Here is a 16188-nt window from a genome sequence, read left to right on the forward strand (position 1 = left end):
GGGCTGCAATGACACCTGGTAATGGTAGCCTAGGGGAAGCCAGTAGGGTGTCTTGACCCATATGAGAAGACTAAAGCTATGTTCACATGTCCAGTAATCATCTGTTAGAATGGATCCCGCAGCAACCTGTTGACACAGTTGCGCAGACACACATTTTTTGTCCGCCGGTAAAAAACTAATTTCAACTGGATCCATTTTTCTTTTTTTAACTTTGAAGTCTATGGAAAATGGATCCGACAAGTTGCCAATCATTTTTCTACCATTTGAAAAGGATCCCTTCTTTGCTTACTGGACCAGTCTCAGATGGAGACTAACGGACGGCTATTTAACAGAACAGTTTTCCTTAGACTTCAATGTTAAAAAAAACGGATCTGTTTTTTTAGGCGGACAGAAAAGTTGTGTCTGCACTTTTGTCAACGGATTGCTGCTGGACAATCGCTGGACATGTGAACATAGCCTTACAGGTTTCGCACCCCCTAATGCTAATGTACACTGAAGCTTCAGGAAAGCCAGATCCTATGTCCTGAGACGCAGCAGAGGCTATTGTATGGCAGTACCACAGGCAGATTACGGGGGGCTGCAAATGGGGCCATCTGCTCTGATCCTGAGCACTGCCCACTTACAATAATCGACATCTTTTGGGGAGTTGTTATTTATGTAATTCTCTCTATCTATAATTTACTGATAATGCATAGTAGTAACCAATTTACAGGTATTTGTACAGAAAAATAGTAACTTTATGATACTTTTACACCAGCGATATATCTGTGAAACTTTTGCAGATGGATATCATGAATTTTTCAATAAAAGAGACAGTGTTTCTATGTTATTGATGACAGATGGTACAATGCAGCTGGCTCCGCTGTGCGGGGAATCTTCCAGTGGATGGTACAGTTCAGTAATAATTAGAACCAGTTATGGTCCCCCAGGCTGGTCTTCCCACACTCACCGAACAGCTGCTTGTTTCCTCTCCTTAAGACAGTGCCGCCAGTACCTGCTCTTTACATGCACCGCTGCACCACTCCTTGTTTATTTGCCTTTGAACAGATGGTGGTGAGATGGTGAATGCGTCTTCTTCTCGCCCTCTTCCCACTCCTCAAACAAATTACTGAGCAACAATAACTTCCCAGCCAATTATTAGTACTTAGAAAGTTCCCAATACTAACATTGGGGAGCGCGGATGGCAGTCATGTCAGAGACACTCAGAAGAGTCTCCTAAATGAGACGTGGCTTACGGTTGGCGCAGGGCTGTGTTTGCTGTTTGGAACGTCACCGTGATATCCATGGCTTTACATACAGGACATGTTTAGCACTGCTGGATCCGTGACCTGCACTCTCAAGGAAATAAAAAATCTTCATTCCTAATACAACCAGAGAGCAAATTTTTAGTTTAAACCACATTTAAAAAATTAACTCTGAAATTTGTGGTTCCTGGACTTAATATTTGTAGTACTAGTCTTCATGTGGAGAGAACAGTTCAACACCATGGGCTCAATGTAGATAGGTGGGTAAGTAAATAAATATATATATATATAGAGAGAGAGAGAGAGAGGCATCTGAATATATTTATATCTATAAAACTGTATATATGAGAGTTTAAAATATATAAATATTTATACATATTAGTGATGAGCAAACATGCTCTGATAAGGTGTTATCTGAGCATGCTCTGGTGCTAACCGAGTGTCTTCAGCGTGCTTGAAAAATATGTTCGAGTCCCCACGGCTGCATGTCTTGGGGCTGTTTGTTAGGCAAGCCCTGCATGGGTTGTGGCTGTCAAACAGACACAAGACATACAGGCGCCGGGACTCAAACATATTTTTCAAATGTGCCAAACGGAAAACACCCTGTAGGGATAGTTGCACTCTTAATATGACCTACGTGGTCTAATTGATTTATGTTGATATTTATTTTAAATGTTGAAGCCTCAGTATGCAAGTATCGTGAGCCAGAATGTTATGGGCTTGCCCTTAAGCAAAATGGTGGCAATGGAAGATGAACACTGTGCATGCTCACACACACTGTACCGATTGGTTGGTTCCGAGGAGACGTCACAGACATGCTCAGTGTGGCATTGAATAAGCTGAATACAGCGTGGGTGATGGAGGTGTCTTTAACATAGATGTTTTCAGTGCCCCCATATGAATATGGTGTCTTTCTTTATATGAGCTCATTGGCACTTTATTACACTGCTGCACTTTAGATACAGATGTATATCAACTGGGTGACTTGTACATATGTATCATTGAATGTGCTGGTATGAGCACCTGATGTAGTAATTAACACTGTTTTACATAATTGATAGATGGTATACTGTGGAAAGTCCACTACTTGAGAAAGGAAGAGAAATCTGCTGAAAAATTGCTGCTAATTAATCAGTTAATCAATCATTAATTTCACTTGTATTTTTGGAGTGCTGTCTGTTTTTTTCTGATTTTTGATTTTGGATAGATAGATAGATAGATAGATAGATAGATAGATAGATAGATAGATAGATAATAGATAGATGGATAATACAGTAGATAGTTGATACATAATAGATAGTTGATAGATAATAGATAGATAATATATAGATAGATAATAGATAGATATATAATAGAGAGGTGGATGATAGATAATATATAGATAGCTAATAAGATAGATGGATAATAGATAGTTGATAGATAATAGATAGATAATAGGTAGATGATAGATATGAGATGAGATAGATGGATAAATAGTTATTAGATAGATAGAGTATATCACAAAAGTGAATACACACCTCACACTTTAGAAAATATTTTACTATGTCTTTATTATATCTTTTCATGGGAGGCACAGTAGTCAGTGTACAGCTTGTATAACAGGGTAAATATTGTGTACCTTCTAAATAACTCAACACAGAGCCATTAATGTCTAATTCCCGATGGCAAAAAAGTGAGTACATCCCTAAGTGAAAATGTCCAGACTGTGCCCAAAGTGTCTTTATTTTGTGATGCCACCATTAATAAATAACAAGCACTGCCGTAACTCTCGTGGGCATGGAGGTCACTATAGATTCCCAGGTTGTCCCTGGAATCCTCTTCCACTCCACCATGAGGACATCACAGAGATGGTGGATGTTAGAGCCCTTGCGTTCCTCCACCTTCCATTTGAGCTTGCCCCACAGATGTTCAGTAGGGTTTAGGTCTAGAGACATGCTTGTGCAGTCCAGCACCTGAATATGAAAATGAACACTTATTTGGAGAGATCTGCAGTGTACCACTAATCATATCTGATCCTGCGCTGTATACCTTATAGAATATCTTTGGTTCTGTAGGAGAGGGCACAGACAGTGTTGGAAGTGTTATTATAGCTCTTTGACACTAGCATTAGTGAAATTAAAGCATCTTGTGGATCCACATGATAAAAAATACTGGATTGATGGAATTTCACCACACTCGTAGACTTTCTCCAAACCATACTCGTAGACTTTCCCCCATTGCTGTTATCATTGTCTCAGTTATTGGCCTGAGTAGGGGTATTCCCATCTGATTGATAATAACTTGTAATTGTGTTTGGAGAATGTTATTAAACTATTTACTTTTATTTGCCTCTAGGATCTCGACTCCGTCAGGAAGATTTTCCTCCTCGGATTGTAGAACATCCATCAGATGTAATTGTGTCCAAGGGAGAGCCTACTACATTGAACTGCAAAGCAGAAGGCAGACCGGTGCCCACAATCGAGTGGTACAAAGACCTAGAAAGAGTAGAAACTGACAAAGATGATCCCCGTTCCCATCGCATGCTGCTCCCCAGCGGATCTTTATTTTTCTTACGCATTGTTCATGGGCGAAGGAGTAAACCGGATGAAGGAAGCTATGTCTGCGTTGCCCGGAATTACCTTGGTGAAGCCATGAGTCGTAATGCATCCCTGGAAGTCGCCTGTAAGTCAAGTCTTTTGCCATTTTTGTAAATAAATTCCGAATACAGTGTCGATATATTGGATCACTTTAAACAAAGCTGATTTAGGGAGACTAAGTAAGCTAAATACGTCAGAATTATCTCTAAGCTTGTGACAAAATACAGGTCTACATACCTCGCATCAATATTATTGTGTGTTTTAGAAAGGATGCAGCTTAAAAAGGGAGAGTAGAGTGCCTAAGGGAAAATGGGCATGGCTCATAAAGTGCCAACATGTCAACAAAACATCAATCAAAACATTGGCGTAAAGAGAAGATATAAAGAAGAGAGATATCTAAGTTTTAGTCTGCAATCTTTATTCCTTCTTTGATTTTGAGAACTCCGATACGCAGTTTGCCGTCTGATTGGTCCCTTGCAAGATGGTCCCTGCCAGTGTTATAGAATGGAGGTTGGGTCTGTGTGTATCGAGAGTGATACTATCTTCACTAGCTGAAGTATCAGCATCGCTTGCATGCAGCATATATTTCCCATTCATCTGCCTTCCTCCATTTCTATAGTATATTTTCTCTGCCCTCCTTGAGACTGTATATGCTTTATCCTCGGCCCACTCTAGTGATTTCTTTACAGCTCCCTCTCTAGGCTGCTATATTTAACACTGAGAGAATGGAGTGGGAGAGAAGAGCAAGCAATCACAAACACAGGCAGGAGCACTGCTTTGTAACACTTATGCAAAGTACTCCACTAGTGCTTTACCGCAGCTAAATGGTAACAGATATTTTTATTATTTAATTGCTTCATAAATGCATATTTAAGCAACCTCCATTTAAAATATGTTAAGCGGTTAATAAGTAGCCTTCAAAGGGAAAATACACCCAAAAGTAATTGAGATTTTTTTTAAAGTATTACGTTGTTGAAGTTTTCTTAATTCCTAAATTTAGCTTCCTGAAATCTAATCAATCATAGGAAACTCTGACACTACATTCTACACAAAAAACCAACATCCCACCGCAGGTGGCGGCAGTGACGGACACAGACTGAAAAGGGAACCTTTGCAAGAAAATTAAATAGTCCCAATATCTCATCATAATGCACAATTACACCTGTTTTGGAGGTGAAAGTGGCCCCTTTACCTTTTGGGCCACTGTGCAGCTGCTGTCCGCCACTGGGTGGTAGTCATGGACTCCACAAATGTGATCTTAAAAGGGTTGTCCTACAAACAAAGGTAATTTTGACCAACATTGAAATCAATAGAATTTTGAATAATAATAAGTTCCACAATTGGATATGTTTAAAAATAATGTTCCTGTGCTGAGATAATCTCATAAATGTGCCCCTGCTGTGTACTGTGTAATGGCCGTGTCTGACCGTGCAGGAACATGGTGTGATCATAGCACATCTCCTGGGCAGCGGAGGAAGCAAAAGAAAGTATACAGACAGGGCAGCAGGGGATCACAGCTGATTCTTTATGTGAGGTAAAACATTGCTTAAAAACGGGCAGAGAAATGTTTTGCCTCACAAGAAGAATCAGCTGTAATCCTATGCTGTCCTGTCGGTATACTCTTTTTTGCTTCCTCCCTTCCCAGGAGATCATAGAATCATAGAATGGTAGAGTTGGAAGTGACATCCGGAATCATCATGTTCAACCCCCTGCTCAACGCAGGATTCACTAAACCAGTGGTCCCCAACTCCAGGCCTCGAGGGCCGCCAACAGTGCAGGTTTTCAGGATTTCCTTACTATTGCACAGGGGTTGGAATCATCACCTGTGCAGATGATCACATTACCACCGATGCAATACTAAGGAAATCCTGAAAACCTGCACTGTTGGCGGCCCTCGAGGCCTGGAGTTGGGGACCCCTGCACTAAACCATCTCAGACAGATGTCTGTCAGTCCAGCCTCTATTTGAAGACTTCCATTGAAGGAGAACTCACCACCTCTCATGGCAGCCTGATCTGATCAGCCAGATGTGGTATGATCAGTCCATGCTCCTGTACCGTCAGACTCGGCCATTACACAGTACACAGCAGGGGCACATTTATAAGATTATCTCAGCACAGGAACTTTTTTTAAACACATCCAATTGTGGAACTTATTATTATTCCAGGATCTTTTAAGGAAAATCCCTTTAAATATATCAATGACTTATTAAAAATATTTTGTTTAATTTCCCTGTATTCTAATACCCACATACCCAGATGGTAAAATTGGCAGGATACAGATTGCCAAAACCAAGTCCTGTATTCTGTAGACATCTCCTGCTGGATAACTGGGAAAGGTGTAAAATTCCGTAAATCTTTGTCGAGTTTTTGGTTCTATTTCCTTCCTTTGTACATTACCGAATCGTCCGCAGTGTAGTCTATAGAAAATGTTAGAATTCGGGGGGTAGTAAATCTAGTTAGATTTTGCACCAGGACAATGAGGATGTATCTAAATGCTGCGGAATTTTAATGAAATGTTATAAAATCCCTGTCATTCCATAATGAAAGCATTGTTGCCTTTATTTCGGCTGATCTATCGGTTGCTATTCCTCTGTGTACTTTGCAATTCAAATGTGTCCTGAGCAAACACGAAGACATTACCCTACTAGAACCCTCCGGTTGATCTCACAACCCCGTCTACAAAAAAAAAGCCGTCTGAAGGTCACGACTGAAGTGAGAACCACCATTAGAGCTTGTGAAATAAAAGTGCAGGATTAGATTTTTTTTAGGAGATAGATCACAGAACATTATTTAAAACCATAACATCATTTCTGTAATGGTTCCATGGGCCCAGAAAGAAAGGCCGCTTCACTTTTCATTCAGCCTTTGAAGCATAGCTGACTGAATTCTTCAATTGTGCCCTTTGGGGATTCACAGCACAGATCCTCATCTGACACAATAATAGCCTAGCTCTTAGTTGAGTTTTAATATCGCGCTCTTCCAATCCGTAATATTATTCCTCTTCTTTTTGATTTAAAGCTAGATAGATAACAATAACAATTTGTGTGTAAGAATTTTATTTTTATTTTTTTATATATATTTTCCAAACAGTTATGTTTCAATTTACTTATTTTTTTCTACATTTGTATCACATTATTTTATTTTATTTTTTTTACATATATTTCAAACAGTTACACTTCAATATATATATATTTTTTTTTACATTTGTACACATTATTTTATTTTATTTTTTTTAACATATATTTCAAACAGTTACACTTCAATATATTTTTTTTCTTTACATTTGTATCACATTATTTTATTTTATTTTTTTAACATATATTTCAAACAGTTACACTTCAATCTACTTATTTTTTTTTTTACATTTGTATCACATTATTTTAATTTTTTTAATATATTTTCCAAACATTTACAAATGTAAAAAAATAAAAAAATAAATTGTGCAACTGTTTGAAAAATATGTTTTAAAAAATAAAATAATGCGGTACAAATGTAAAAAAAAATAAAGAGATTGAAGTGTAACTGTTTGAAATATATGTTAAAAAAATAAAATAAAATAAAATAATGTGGTACAAATGTAAAAAAAAAAAATAGTTTGAAGAGTAACTGTTTGGAAAATATATGTTAAAAAAATAAAAAAAAAATGATGAGATACAAATGTAAAAAGAAATAAATAAATTGAAGTGTAACTGTTTGGAAAATATACTTAAAAAATTAAAATGAAATAATGTGATACAAATGTAAAAGAATAAATACATTGATGTGTATCACATTATTTTATTTTAATTTTTTAAGTATATTTTCCAAACAGTTACACTTCAATTTATTTTTTTTTTTTACATTTGTATCACAGTATTTTATTTTTAATTTTTTTTATATATATTTTCCAAACAGTTAGACTTCAATTTATTTATTTCTTTTTACATTTGTATCTCATCCTTTTTTTTTTTTTTTTTTACATTTGAATCACATTTTCTATTTATTATTTTTAAGACATTATTATTACGGTATTTTTATTTTACAATTTATGTTGCTTTATCTAATTTTGAATACTCGATAATCAATACTCATAAAAACAGCATCAAGAATAGTCATTCACAAACAAAACAATAATCTTAATTATTTTTTTAAGTATTACGAAAAATGAAAGCGAGGAGTTAAAAAATCGTCTAAAATTGACAATAATATCACAAGACTCTGATTTTCTCCATGGTTAGAAGCAAATGTACTTTGACGATACTAAAAACCGTAACTTATAGTCCTAAAACTGTAAATAGCTGTAAATAAGCATCTCATCTGGCTATAGTCAATGGCACCCCCCCGGAGACTGGAGTCATAGCCCCAGGTGTTAAATGTATCGCAGCAGCTTGATCTATCGACCAGGGTAAGAGGGTGCTGTGGCCAAAATGAAAATATATGAAAAATTAATGAAGTCTCGAGATTTTTATTTATTTGCCTTGCCCAGTCCTGGATTTAGGTTGAGATATAATGTTGAATATATCTCTCGCAAATAAGGTTTCAGCTCAGAGGTCAGGGAGGGTTATAAAAGGAAATGCATTTAGGATTTTTTCCCCCCCCGGAAAGTAAAAATAGAATTTGCACATTCATTTTTGTTCAGTAGATTGATCGGTCAGTGGTCTCTTCTCCTGGGAACCATTGACTCAAATAGAAAATATTGTGTTCTGTGCACTGAGTATTTAGGATTGTGTTTCCGTTCATGGTGGATGAGGATTTCTTTGAGTTTCTGCATGAAAAGGATATATAACATTGTACATATCGTGTTATGTATACTGTGACATTGGGACAAATCACAAACAAATGGACGTTAATGCTGCATTCAGATATCTTTTGGAACATGGCAATTGTCCTAGTTGTGTATTGTTGTGGAATTCTTCTTTTCTAATTGTACTTTAGAATATATTAAAGTGAACCTATCATTAGATTCATGCTGCCCGAACCACAGCAGAATGGAGCAGAGTCTGGCTAAGCGATTGTAGCTAGTGTTATGGCGTTTCATAGAAAGAATAGTTTGAAAAACTGTCCGGAGACTATAGGCAGAGACCTGACTTGTCTGGCTCGGCCCTCGGTTAGCTTCATCCTACTTTGCTCAAGTTGATGGACAAGTCTCTTCCATGTCTGTACATTGGGAATTAGGAAGAGACCTTATAGTCTAGGGCAATGTTCACCAAATCCGGTCCTCAAGAGCCACCAACAGGTCATGTTTTCAGGATTTCCTTAGTATTGCAAAGGTGATGGAATTATTGCCTGTGCGTGTGATGCAATTATCACCTGTGCAATACTAAGGAAATCCTGAAAACATGACCTGTTGGTGGCTCTTGAGGACCGGAGTTGGAGAACACTTGTCTAGGGCAAGGAGAAGCGAGGTGGGGCCTGTGCCGGACTAGTCAGGCCTCATACTCAAAAAAACATGCTTGACTACAGTCGCGCAGCCAGGCTCTGATTCATTCTGCCCATGGCATGGCCGATAGTGACAGGTATGATTATTTTTTAAGGAAGGAAAAAAATGTAATCAGCTCCACCTTCCAATTTAGTGTGAAATCCACTTGTATTCACATAGGAACCCTGGTAGACCTTGTTTGGTCAGGCTGTGGAGCAGGCAGTGTAGGAACACACCAGGCTGGGATCCAGGTCAGAAATGGAAGAAGGGTCCATGAGGACTGGGCTCCAGCACCAATATGAAAATGCTAAAACAGAACTTTTACTGTCCAATTAAATATATAGAGAGAAAAAAAGCAACACCAAAAAAGATTTAAAAAAAAGATGAAGAATCCATAACCTTACACGTTTTGGGTTAGTAACCCTTATTCATAGGTGTAGCTATGGAGCCTTAATCTTTTTTTGCTTTTTTCTCACCATGTTTTTAAATAGTACAGTAATAGTTATATTTTACCACTTTCTCATGGGTGCCGTCATGGACCCTTCCTCCATTTATGTTCATATTTATGCATATTGCTGCCATTAAGGGTGAAGGCAAGCACCTCTTATTTCATTAGCACTCCCTGAATCCTTTCCACCTGTACAGTATTGAACCCCTTATTGTAATGTATCTGAAGAAAACACTGATGTAATTACAGTTTGATCTGTATAGTTTTTTTCTCCATTTTTATTAAATTTGACGTAAAAATGACAAAACTTTAGGTCCACCCTTAAAAGGACTCTGTCAACATAGGATGACCGTTAAAAGTCCTGCCGTTGGGTGCTTCACGGCTGCGCCAATCATTTTTTATACACCTTCACACTCTCTTGTTTTTCCTCTGTCTCCATATCCCCCTCTATTTTGATTGACATACTGTTAGGGCTGGCGGAAAGCACCAAATAAATATAAAGATAGTAATAAGGTGCGTTCGCAGTCCGGAGTCCACCGTGCAGAGATAGAACCTGCTGCTAAGTAATGGCGGCACTATATGGTGGTACTACGCCGGCATAAAAACACGGGTTCCGTCACCCAGTATGAACTGATGCGAACTCTGTTGCTTCACAGAGTCACAAGGAAACAAAGGAAACGCTGTGCCCTGTTAGCAGTCACAGGGTGCAGCAGATGGACGCTAGTGGGATCCAGGAAATTCACCCCCACTATGCTGGTGATTGATTTCGCTCTGACCCTCAGTGGCTTTTGAGCCCGCGCCTGAGGACGCCCTGAGCTAGATGCTGAGATGAGGTGGGACTTCCCACCCTACACTGACCGGTTGTCAGGACTAATTAAAAATTTACCGCACAGAGTGCGTACAGCGCCGCACTGGCGGATGCCACTAGCCACCCTAACTAGGGCTAGGAAAGCGCCCTAGTTGCGCACGGCACCGCACTTGCGGTCGCTGCAAATTGACGCAGTAAACTCGTGCCTGGCGCTGGATGGCACAATCTGGCATTATGTAGCTCAATCACTTAAGTACATTCAACAACACTAGGAATGGGTATGATTCGGAGCTTTCACCAGATTCAGGCATACAGCCACGCACACACGATTACAAATTTATACAAGCGCATGGCCGAGCAGCCATGCAAGCCTTTTATAGATGTAGCCTTCCAGAACCTTCCTAGTGGTCCATTCGGAGCCACTACAGGACCTGAGCATGGGACCTCCAACCTCCAATGAGAGGTCATCCCGTGGGCATGCTCAGTAGATGAAAAGCAGGACATAGTCCCTGGAACGTCTGCTCGCCGCTGATCAATGCTGGTTACAAAGGCTGAGCCTGGAATGGCAGTTGTAACCAAATGCACAGTATCTGCTTGAGCCAGATGCTGGGACCGATGTCTCTGCTGAGCAGGCTCTACTGCGGCTGGGGAAAAATGGGAGACCGCAGAGGACATGGTTTGAGATTCCCCCTGTGCAGCGGTGGGAACCCGACACCTAACACATACAGCCAGAGAAGGGTGGAAATTGATGGAAACAAAACAGGTTGGAAGGTATATTTAAGTGATTGACCATGCTGTGAAAAACTCAGTACCTGTACTAAAGGTACCTTCACACATAACGACATCGTTGCTTTTTGTGACGTAGCAACGATATCGTTAACGAAATCGTTATGCGTGACAGCGAACAACGATCAGGCCCCTGCTGGGAGATCGTTGGTCGCTGGGAATGATCAGGACCTTTTTTTTGGTCGCTGATCACTCACTGTCATAGCTGGATCGGCATGTGTGACGCCCATCCAGCGATGTGTTCACTGGTAAACAGGGTAAATATTAGGTTACTAAGCGCAGGGCCGCGCTTAGTAACCCGATGTTTACCCTGGTTACCATTGTAAATGTAAAAAAAACCAAACAGTACATACTCACATTCCGGTGTCTGTCACATCCCCCGGCGTCAGCTTCCCACACTGACTGTGTCAGCGCCGGCCGGCCGTAAAGCAGAGCACTGCGGTGACGTCACCGCTGTGCTCTGCTTTACGGCCGGCCAGCGCTGACACAGTGCAGGGAATCTGATGCCGGGGGACGTGACAGACACCGGAATGTAAGTATGCAGTGTTTGTTTTTTTTAACTTTTACAATGGTAACCAGGGTAAACATCGGGTTACTAAGCGCGGCCCTGCGCTTAGTAACCTGATGTTCACCCTGGTTACCCGGGGACTTCGGCATCGTTGGTCGCTGAAGAGCTGTCTGTGTGACAGCTCTCCAGCGACCACACAACGACCTAAACAGCGACACTGCAGCGATTGGCATCGTTGTCTATATCGCTGCAGCGTCGCTAAATGTGACGGTACCTTTAGTTTGAACAGTTGTTCTGTGCTGTTGGAGTACCTTTAAGTGAATGAATGAATGAACAGATATTCTAACATGTGAGATAGTAAATGTATAAGGCAATGTTGTCTACTAAATTATACCCTTGCAGTTGAACTATCAGAAAGTTACTTTTTATATCATGAGGATTGTCCGCTTTGTCAAATATGATGGTCTATTCAAAAGCCAATCCAATGTATATGACTCCAGTTCTGCAAAGCTAGAGATCTTCTCGATGGCTTTATCACAACATTTGGGCCAGGATCTGATGTAAATCAGTTTTGGGTGACTTATTGTGGGATCTATCAGGCTTTCAATGGGGTTTGTGTCATTTCCAGTGCAAGAATGGAACTTCTGGTGGACTCCAGAACAGAATTTTAATAGCCATTTTGGTGGCCATGATGACCCTCTTTTAATGATACTGTTCCTTGTAGTGATAGGTGAGCAAGTTTTCCATTAGAGATGTAGGTTTAGGAGTTTCCATTATTCCTCTGCTTCTCTGCAAGTAATGGACGCATGATCCTATAAATGCTCCTACTACCTTCAGCACCCCTGTGATTACGGAGGCCATAGTTCACAAGGTAACAGCATTGGGTTCAAGCTATGAATCAAGATTAGTGTAAATTGCACTATTTAATAATAGCATAATGATAAAAATGTAATTGACGCAAAGAGCAAACCAAGAACAGGTTCTGGGGTGACTTGGAGAATACAAAGAGTAAAATTCACCTTTAATTTCCTTTTGACATATTTAGATAGAGTTGACCAAAGCGTAATTATAGTCACCTCAGCATTCCTTCATCACATTTCCGACTGTGCTGAGTTGAGGTGACCTTTGTAGAGTCTCTTTCCTAGAGTGATATAGTTAATGAGATCCAGGGACACCGTGACCTCAACCCGCTCATGGCCCTGGCCTTCATCATCCATCTTCCAAGCCCCAAAGGTTACATGACAGTGCATGGAAACAGATAAAACAAGTGTGAATAAACAAATTCAAGAGCTTTCTGTCATGGCTGCCAGCACAGAAACAATGTTCAGAGTAAGATATCACAATGTGAATGAAGAGACTGTGCAGCTAAAGTCACCAATACACAATGTAATAACGCCAACTAGGGGGCTGGGAATGACCCAACCTAAAGAACATCGCCCTTGTAGTCGGCTGACTTCACACTTTGTCCTTCTTTGTTCTTTATTCCAACTTTGTTTTGTGTTTTGGAAAAGTATAATGAATGATATTCTGATGAAGAGGAATGAAGAAAGATAATGTATTTAGATAGATAGACAGATAGATAGGCATAGATAGACATATAAACACATATTTATATATATATACAGTAGATACATGGATTGATAGATTAAAATAGTTACTATTTCTAAAAGTACAGTAAGTTGTTGTCCCTTCCATAAGTGAATGTTGGTTAATCTGGCTCTTGCCCTGATATCTGCCACTGCGGCATTTGTGGGGTTAAAAATAACATAAATATAAAGGTAATGTACAAGGTTCCATAGAGCCCGGACCATCTGGCTAGCATTTCTGTATTATGTGATCTATGAAGTGCTCTCACAGACAAAATATTGCTTTAATTTCATCATATTGTGTTTTGTTAGTTTGGCTTATCACTTTAATGCTGACATTTATAACCCTTGCGCCGGCTGGATGCGACATAACCATAGAGGCCGCTCGTCGGGAACACTGCCGCCTTTGTCTGCCCACCAACGCCCGGGTAAATTAAAGCTCTTTTTCACAGTAATCCAATCTTTTAAAAAAAATTGTATTCAGCTAATAAAGTTATTATTTGTGTAATTGTGAGATTTATAGGCCGACTTGGAAATGGCATTGGGTTATATGCGACAGACGCTGAGCAACACGGTTATTTTGGGGAATTACTTTGATTTATTGATGTTAGTGGGAATAACCATAAAACACCCTTTATAAATTGTGTACACTTGAACTGTATGAAGTCAGCGAGGTCTCCTCACCTTCATCGCAGGCCTGGGTTTCATGTTTTGCACGGTTTATGATGGAGGAGTGCAAGAACGTGTTGACACTATAGAAGCCAGTCCTCTAAAATAAATTCTCCTCTAAGTGCTAGTAATTATTAACATCATTAATATAAATATTAGTTGCCAGCTTAATGAATATGCATGAACATGGACTGTTAACTCTTGTGAATCACAATGAAAAATACATACAGTGAATTTTAAAGGTTTGAGTACAAAAGCATACTTTAAAATAATTGGTTACTAAGAATCATCATGAAATAATTTTTTAGATCGTTTTACAAGCATAGGCATAATGGATGACCCGAGAGCAAATAAAAATGGGACCTTTCTCCTGTACAAACTTTCCATTTCTTCCAAGACCAAAATATTGCTTAGGTGACTCCCAAGACCAATGCATCTCTTTTTCGTAGCACCAAAGAACAAAGCTCTTGAGAGACTTTTTACTCTCTTAGAAGGTACCAAGTCCAGTACATATCTAATGTGGCTCCTAAGATTAATTCGCACTTCAGTGGTTCCCAAGACCAAAATACCTTTTTAGTGGCTTCCAAGACCACTGAACCCATTTGGAGGTTACTAAGGACAATACACCCCTTTGGTGACTCCCCAAACCAATATTTCAGTGTGTCCCAAGACTTAAGGCCTTTTTTAGTGCCCACCAACCCATTCGAGGTCCACTTGGACTTGTACACCCCAGTCAATGGTATTGAAGATGTATATACCTATGATCTCCCAAAATTTACCCCTGGCTACCTACTAAATTGATTACCCAGAGCTGTTATTGAAGCGATAGGAGCAGGGTCAATCCCAATGAACCACTATTTCAATAAATAAGGGGAAGAATTGGCTCAATAAGAATTGTACACACAAGCATCAGGCACTACTACTGCAAGACCCTTGTCCAACAACTACGTCAGTTGTCTGTGGCCAACGGATGAGACCAGTGTGAACTCACTCATACCCGCTGGAATCTTTGTCACCTTTTTTGACTGGTAAGCCTGGTGAGATGTCATGTATGCATTGCACCATGATGAAGATATGGTGTCGAGTCTAAGAATCAGAAATTGTGCTGCACAACCCAACAGGTAGTAGGCTCTGGTCACAAAGAAGGTTTACAGGAAGCACATGTGGATAATCACTCACAAGATAATATCTATTAGAGTCTTTACTGGTGGAATGCTGAGAATCGGACCCCAAATGACTTTTCTAAACTATCCTATGGGACTGGTTAATCTTTCAGCAGTGGTAATATATACAGGTTTTTAGATATTTCTTAGAATGTTTCGGTCTCTTGAGGACATCTCTACTATTGTTGCAATTTGGCATCTTCCCAGTATATCTTTTACAAAGCTAGATTTAAATAAGAAGGCACAGATCAGGCAGTGTTACTGTTGGCTACTAGCAAATGACACTTTATTTGGCAGAGTGTAATTTAGTGAGTGTTATCCCGAAAGATGGTATGTGTTTCATAATCTCACGTGTTGGCTAGGAGCAAGTCTCAGTTAATCAACCAGGACATGTCTTGTTATTGCGTGGCAGTACACAGTAACTAGATGCCATGTGGACCTTTTGCTAAGGAAGATAGTGTTAAAAGTAAACTCTAAGACGAATCATGTGCTTAGTATAAAATTAAATCAATGTAGCAGTCACGTCGCACTACTCATCATGATGTGTTACCCTTAGTTTTTCACAAGACTATAACTAATGTTGCTGTAGTATGGTAGAACTGTAATGTACATATCCACAAATAATAGTTTTTCACTGCTGTAAGTGTTCAGAGATCAAACACTAATTACATCAGTATTATCCAGTAGACTCTTTTGAGAAAGTTTCGGCTACAACATAGCGTTGAGTAGCCACCTCTTTCTTCTGGCAGCCATTTGAAACCTCTCATGACTTATTTGCTTTGTTACTTTATAGTTTTAAAGATGAAACAAGTGTAGTTTACGAGAAGAAGATCTGTTTAAGAGGCTTTTTTCATAAATACATTTACATTCATTCACTGCCAACCAGTAGTGCCATAGTGTTCTTAGAGTACCTGCCAATGTTTGCGCTGCTTGGGGCGACTTTTGAACGGTTTATTGGTAGGTTTGGGACAATATTGTGGCTTGGGATGTTGTTAGCCTTAG

General features: G+C 39.5%; 1 protein-coding gene across 48 annotated transcripts in view; it reads left to right on the top strand.

Moving 5' to 3' along the window:
- The window catches only part of ROBO2 (roundabout guidance receptor 2), a 1525058-nt gene that overhangs the window by 911600 nt on the left and 597270 nt on the right, over positions 1-16188 (top strand). For all 48 annotated transcript variants that reach the window (XM_069760932.1, XM_069760937.1, XM_069760914.1 and 45 more), the window contains exon 2: positions 3579-3905. In XM_069760932.1, coding sequence (XP_069617033.1) covers positions 3579-3905 — 327 coding nt within the window. The remainder of the gene's footprint in view (positions 1-3578; positions 3906-16188) is intronic.

Source organism: Ranitomeya imitator, chromosome 3 (genome assembly GCF_032444005.1).
Source record: "Ranitomeya imitator isolate aRanImi1 chromosome 3, aRanImi1.pri, whole genome shotgun sequence".
In the NCBI taxonomy this organism is placed as follows: Eukaryota; Metazoa; Chordata; class Amphibia; order Anura; family Dendrobatidae; genus Ranitomeya; species Ranitomeya imitator.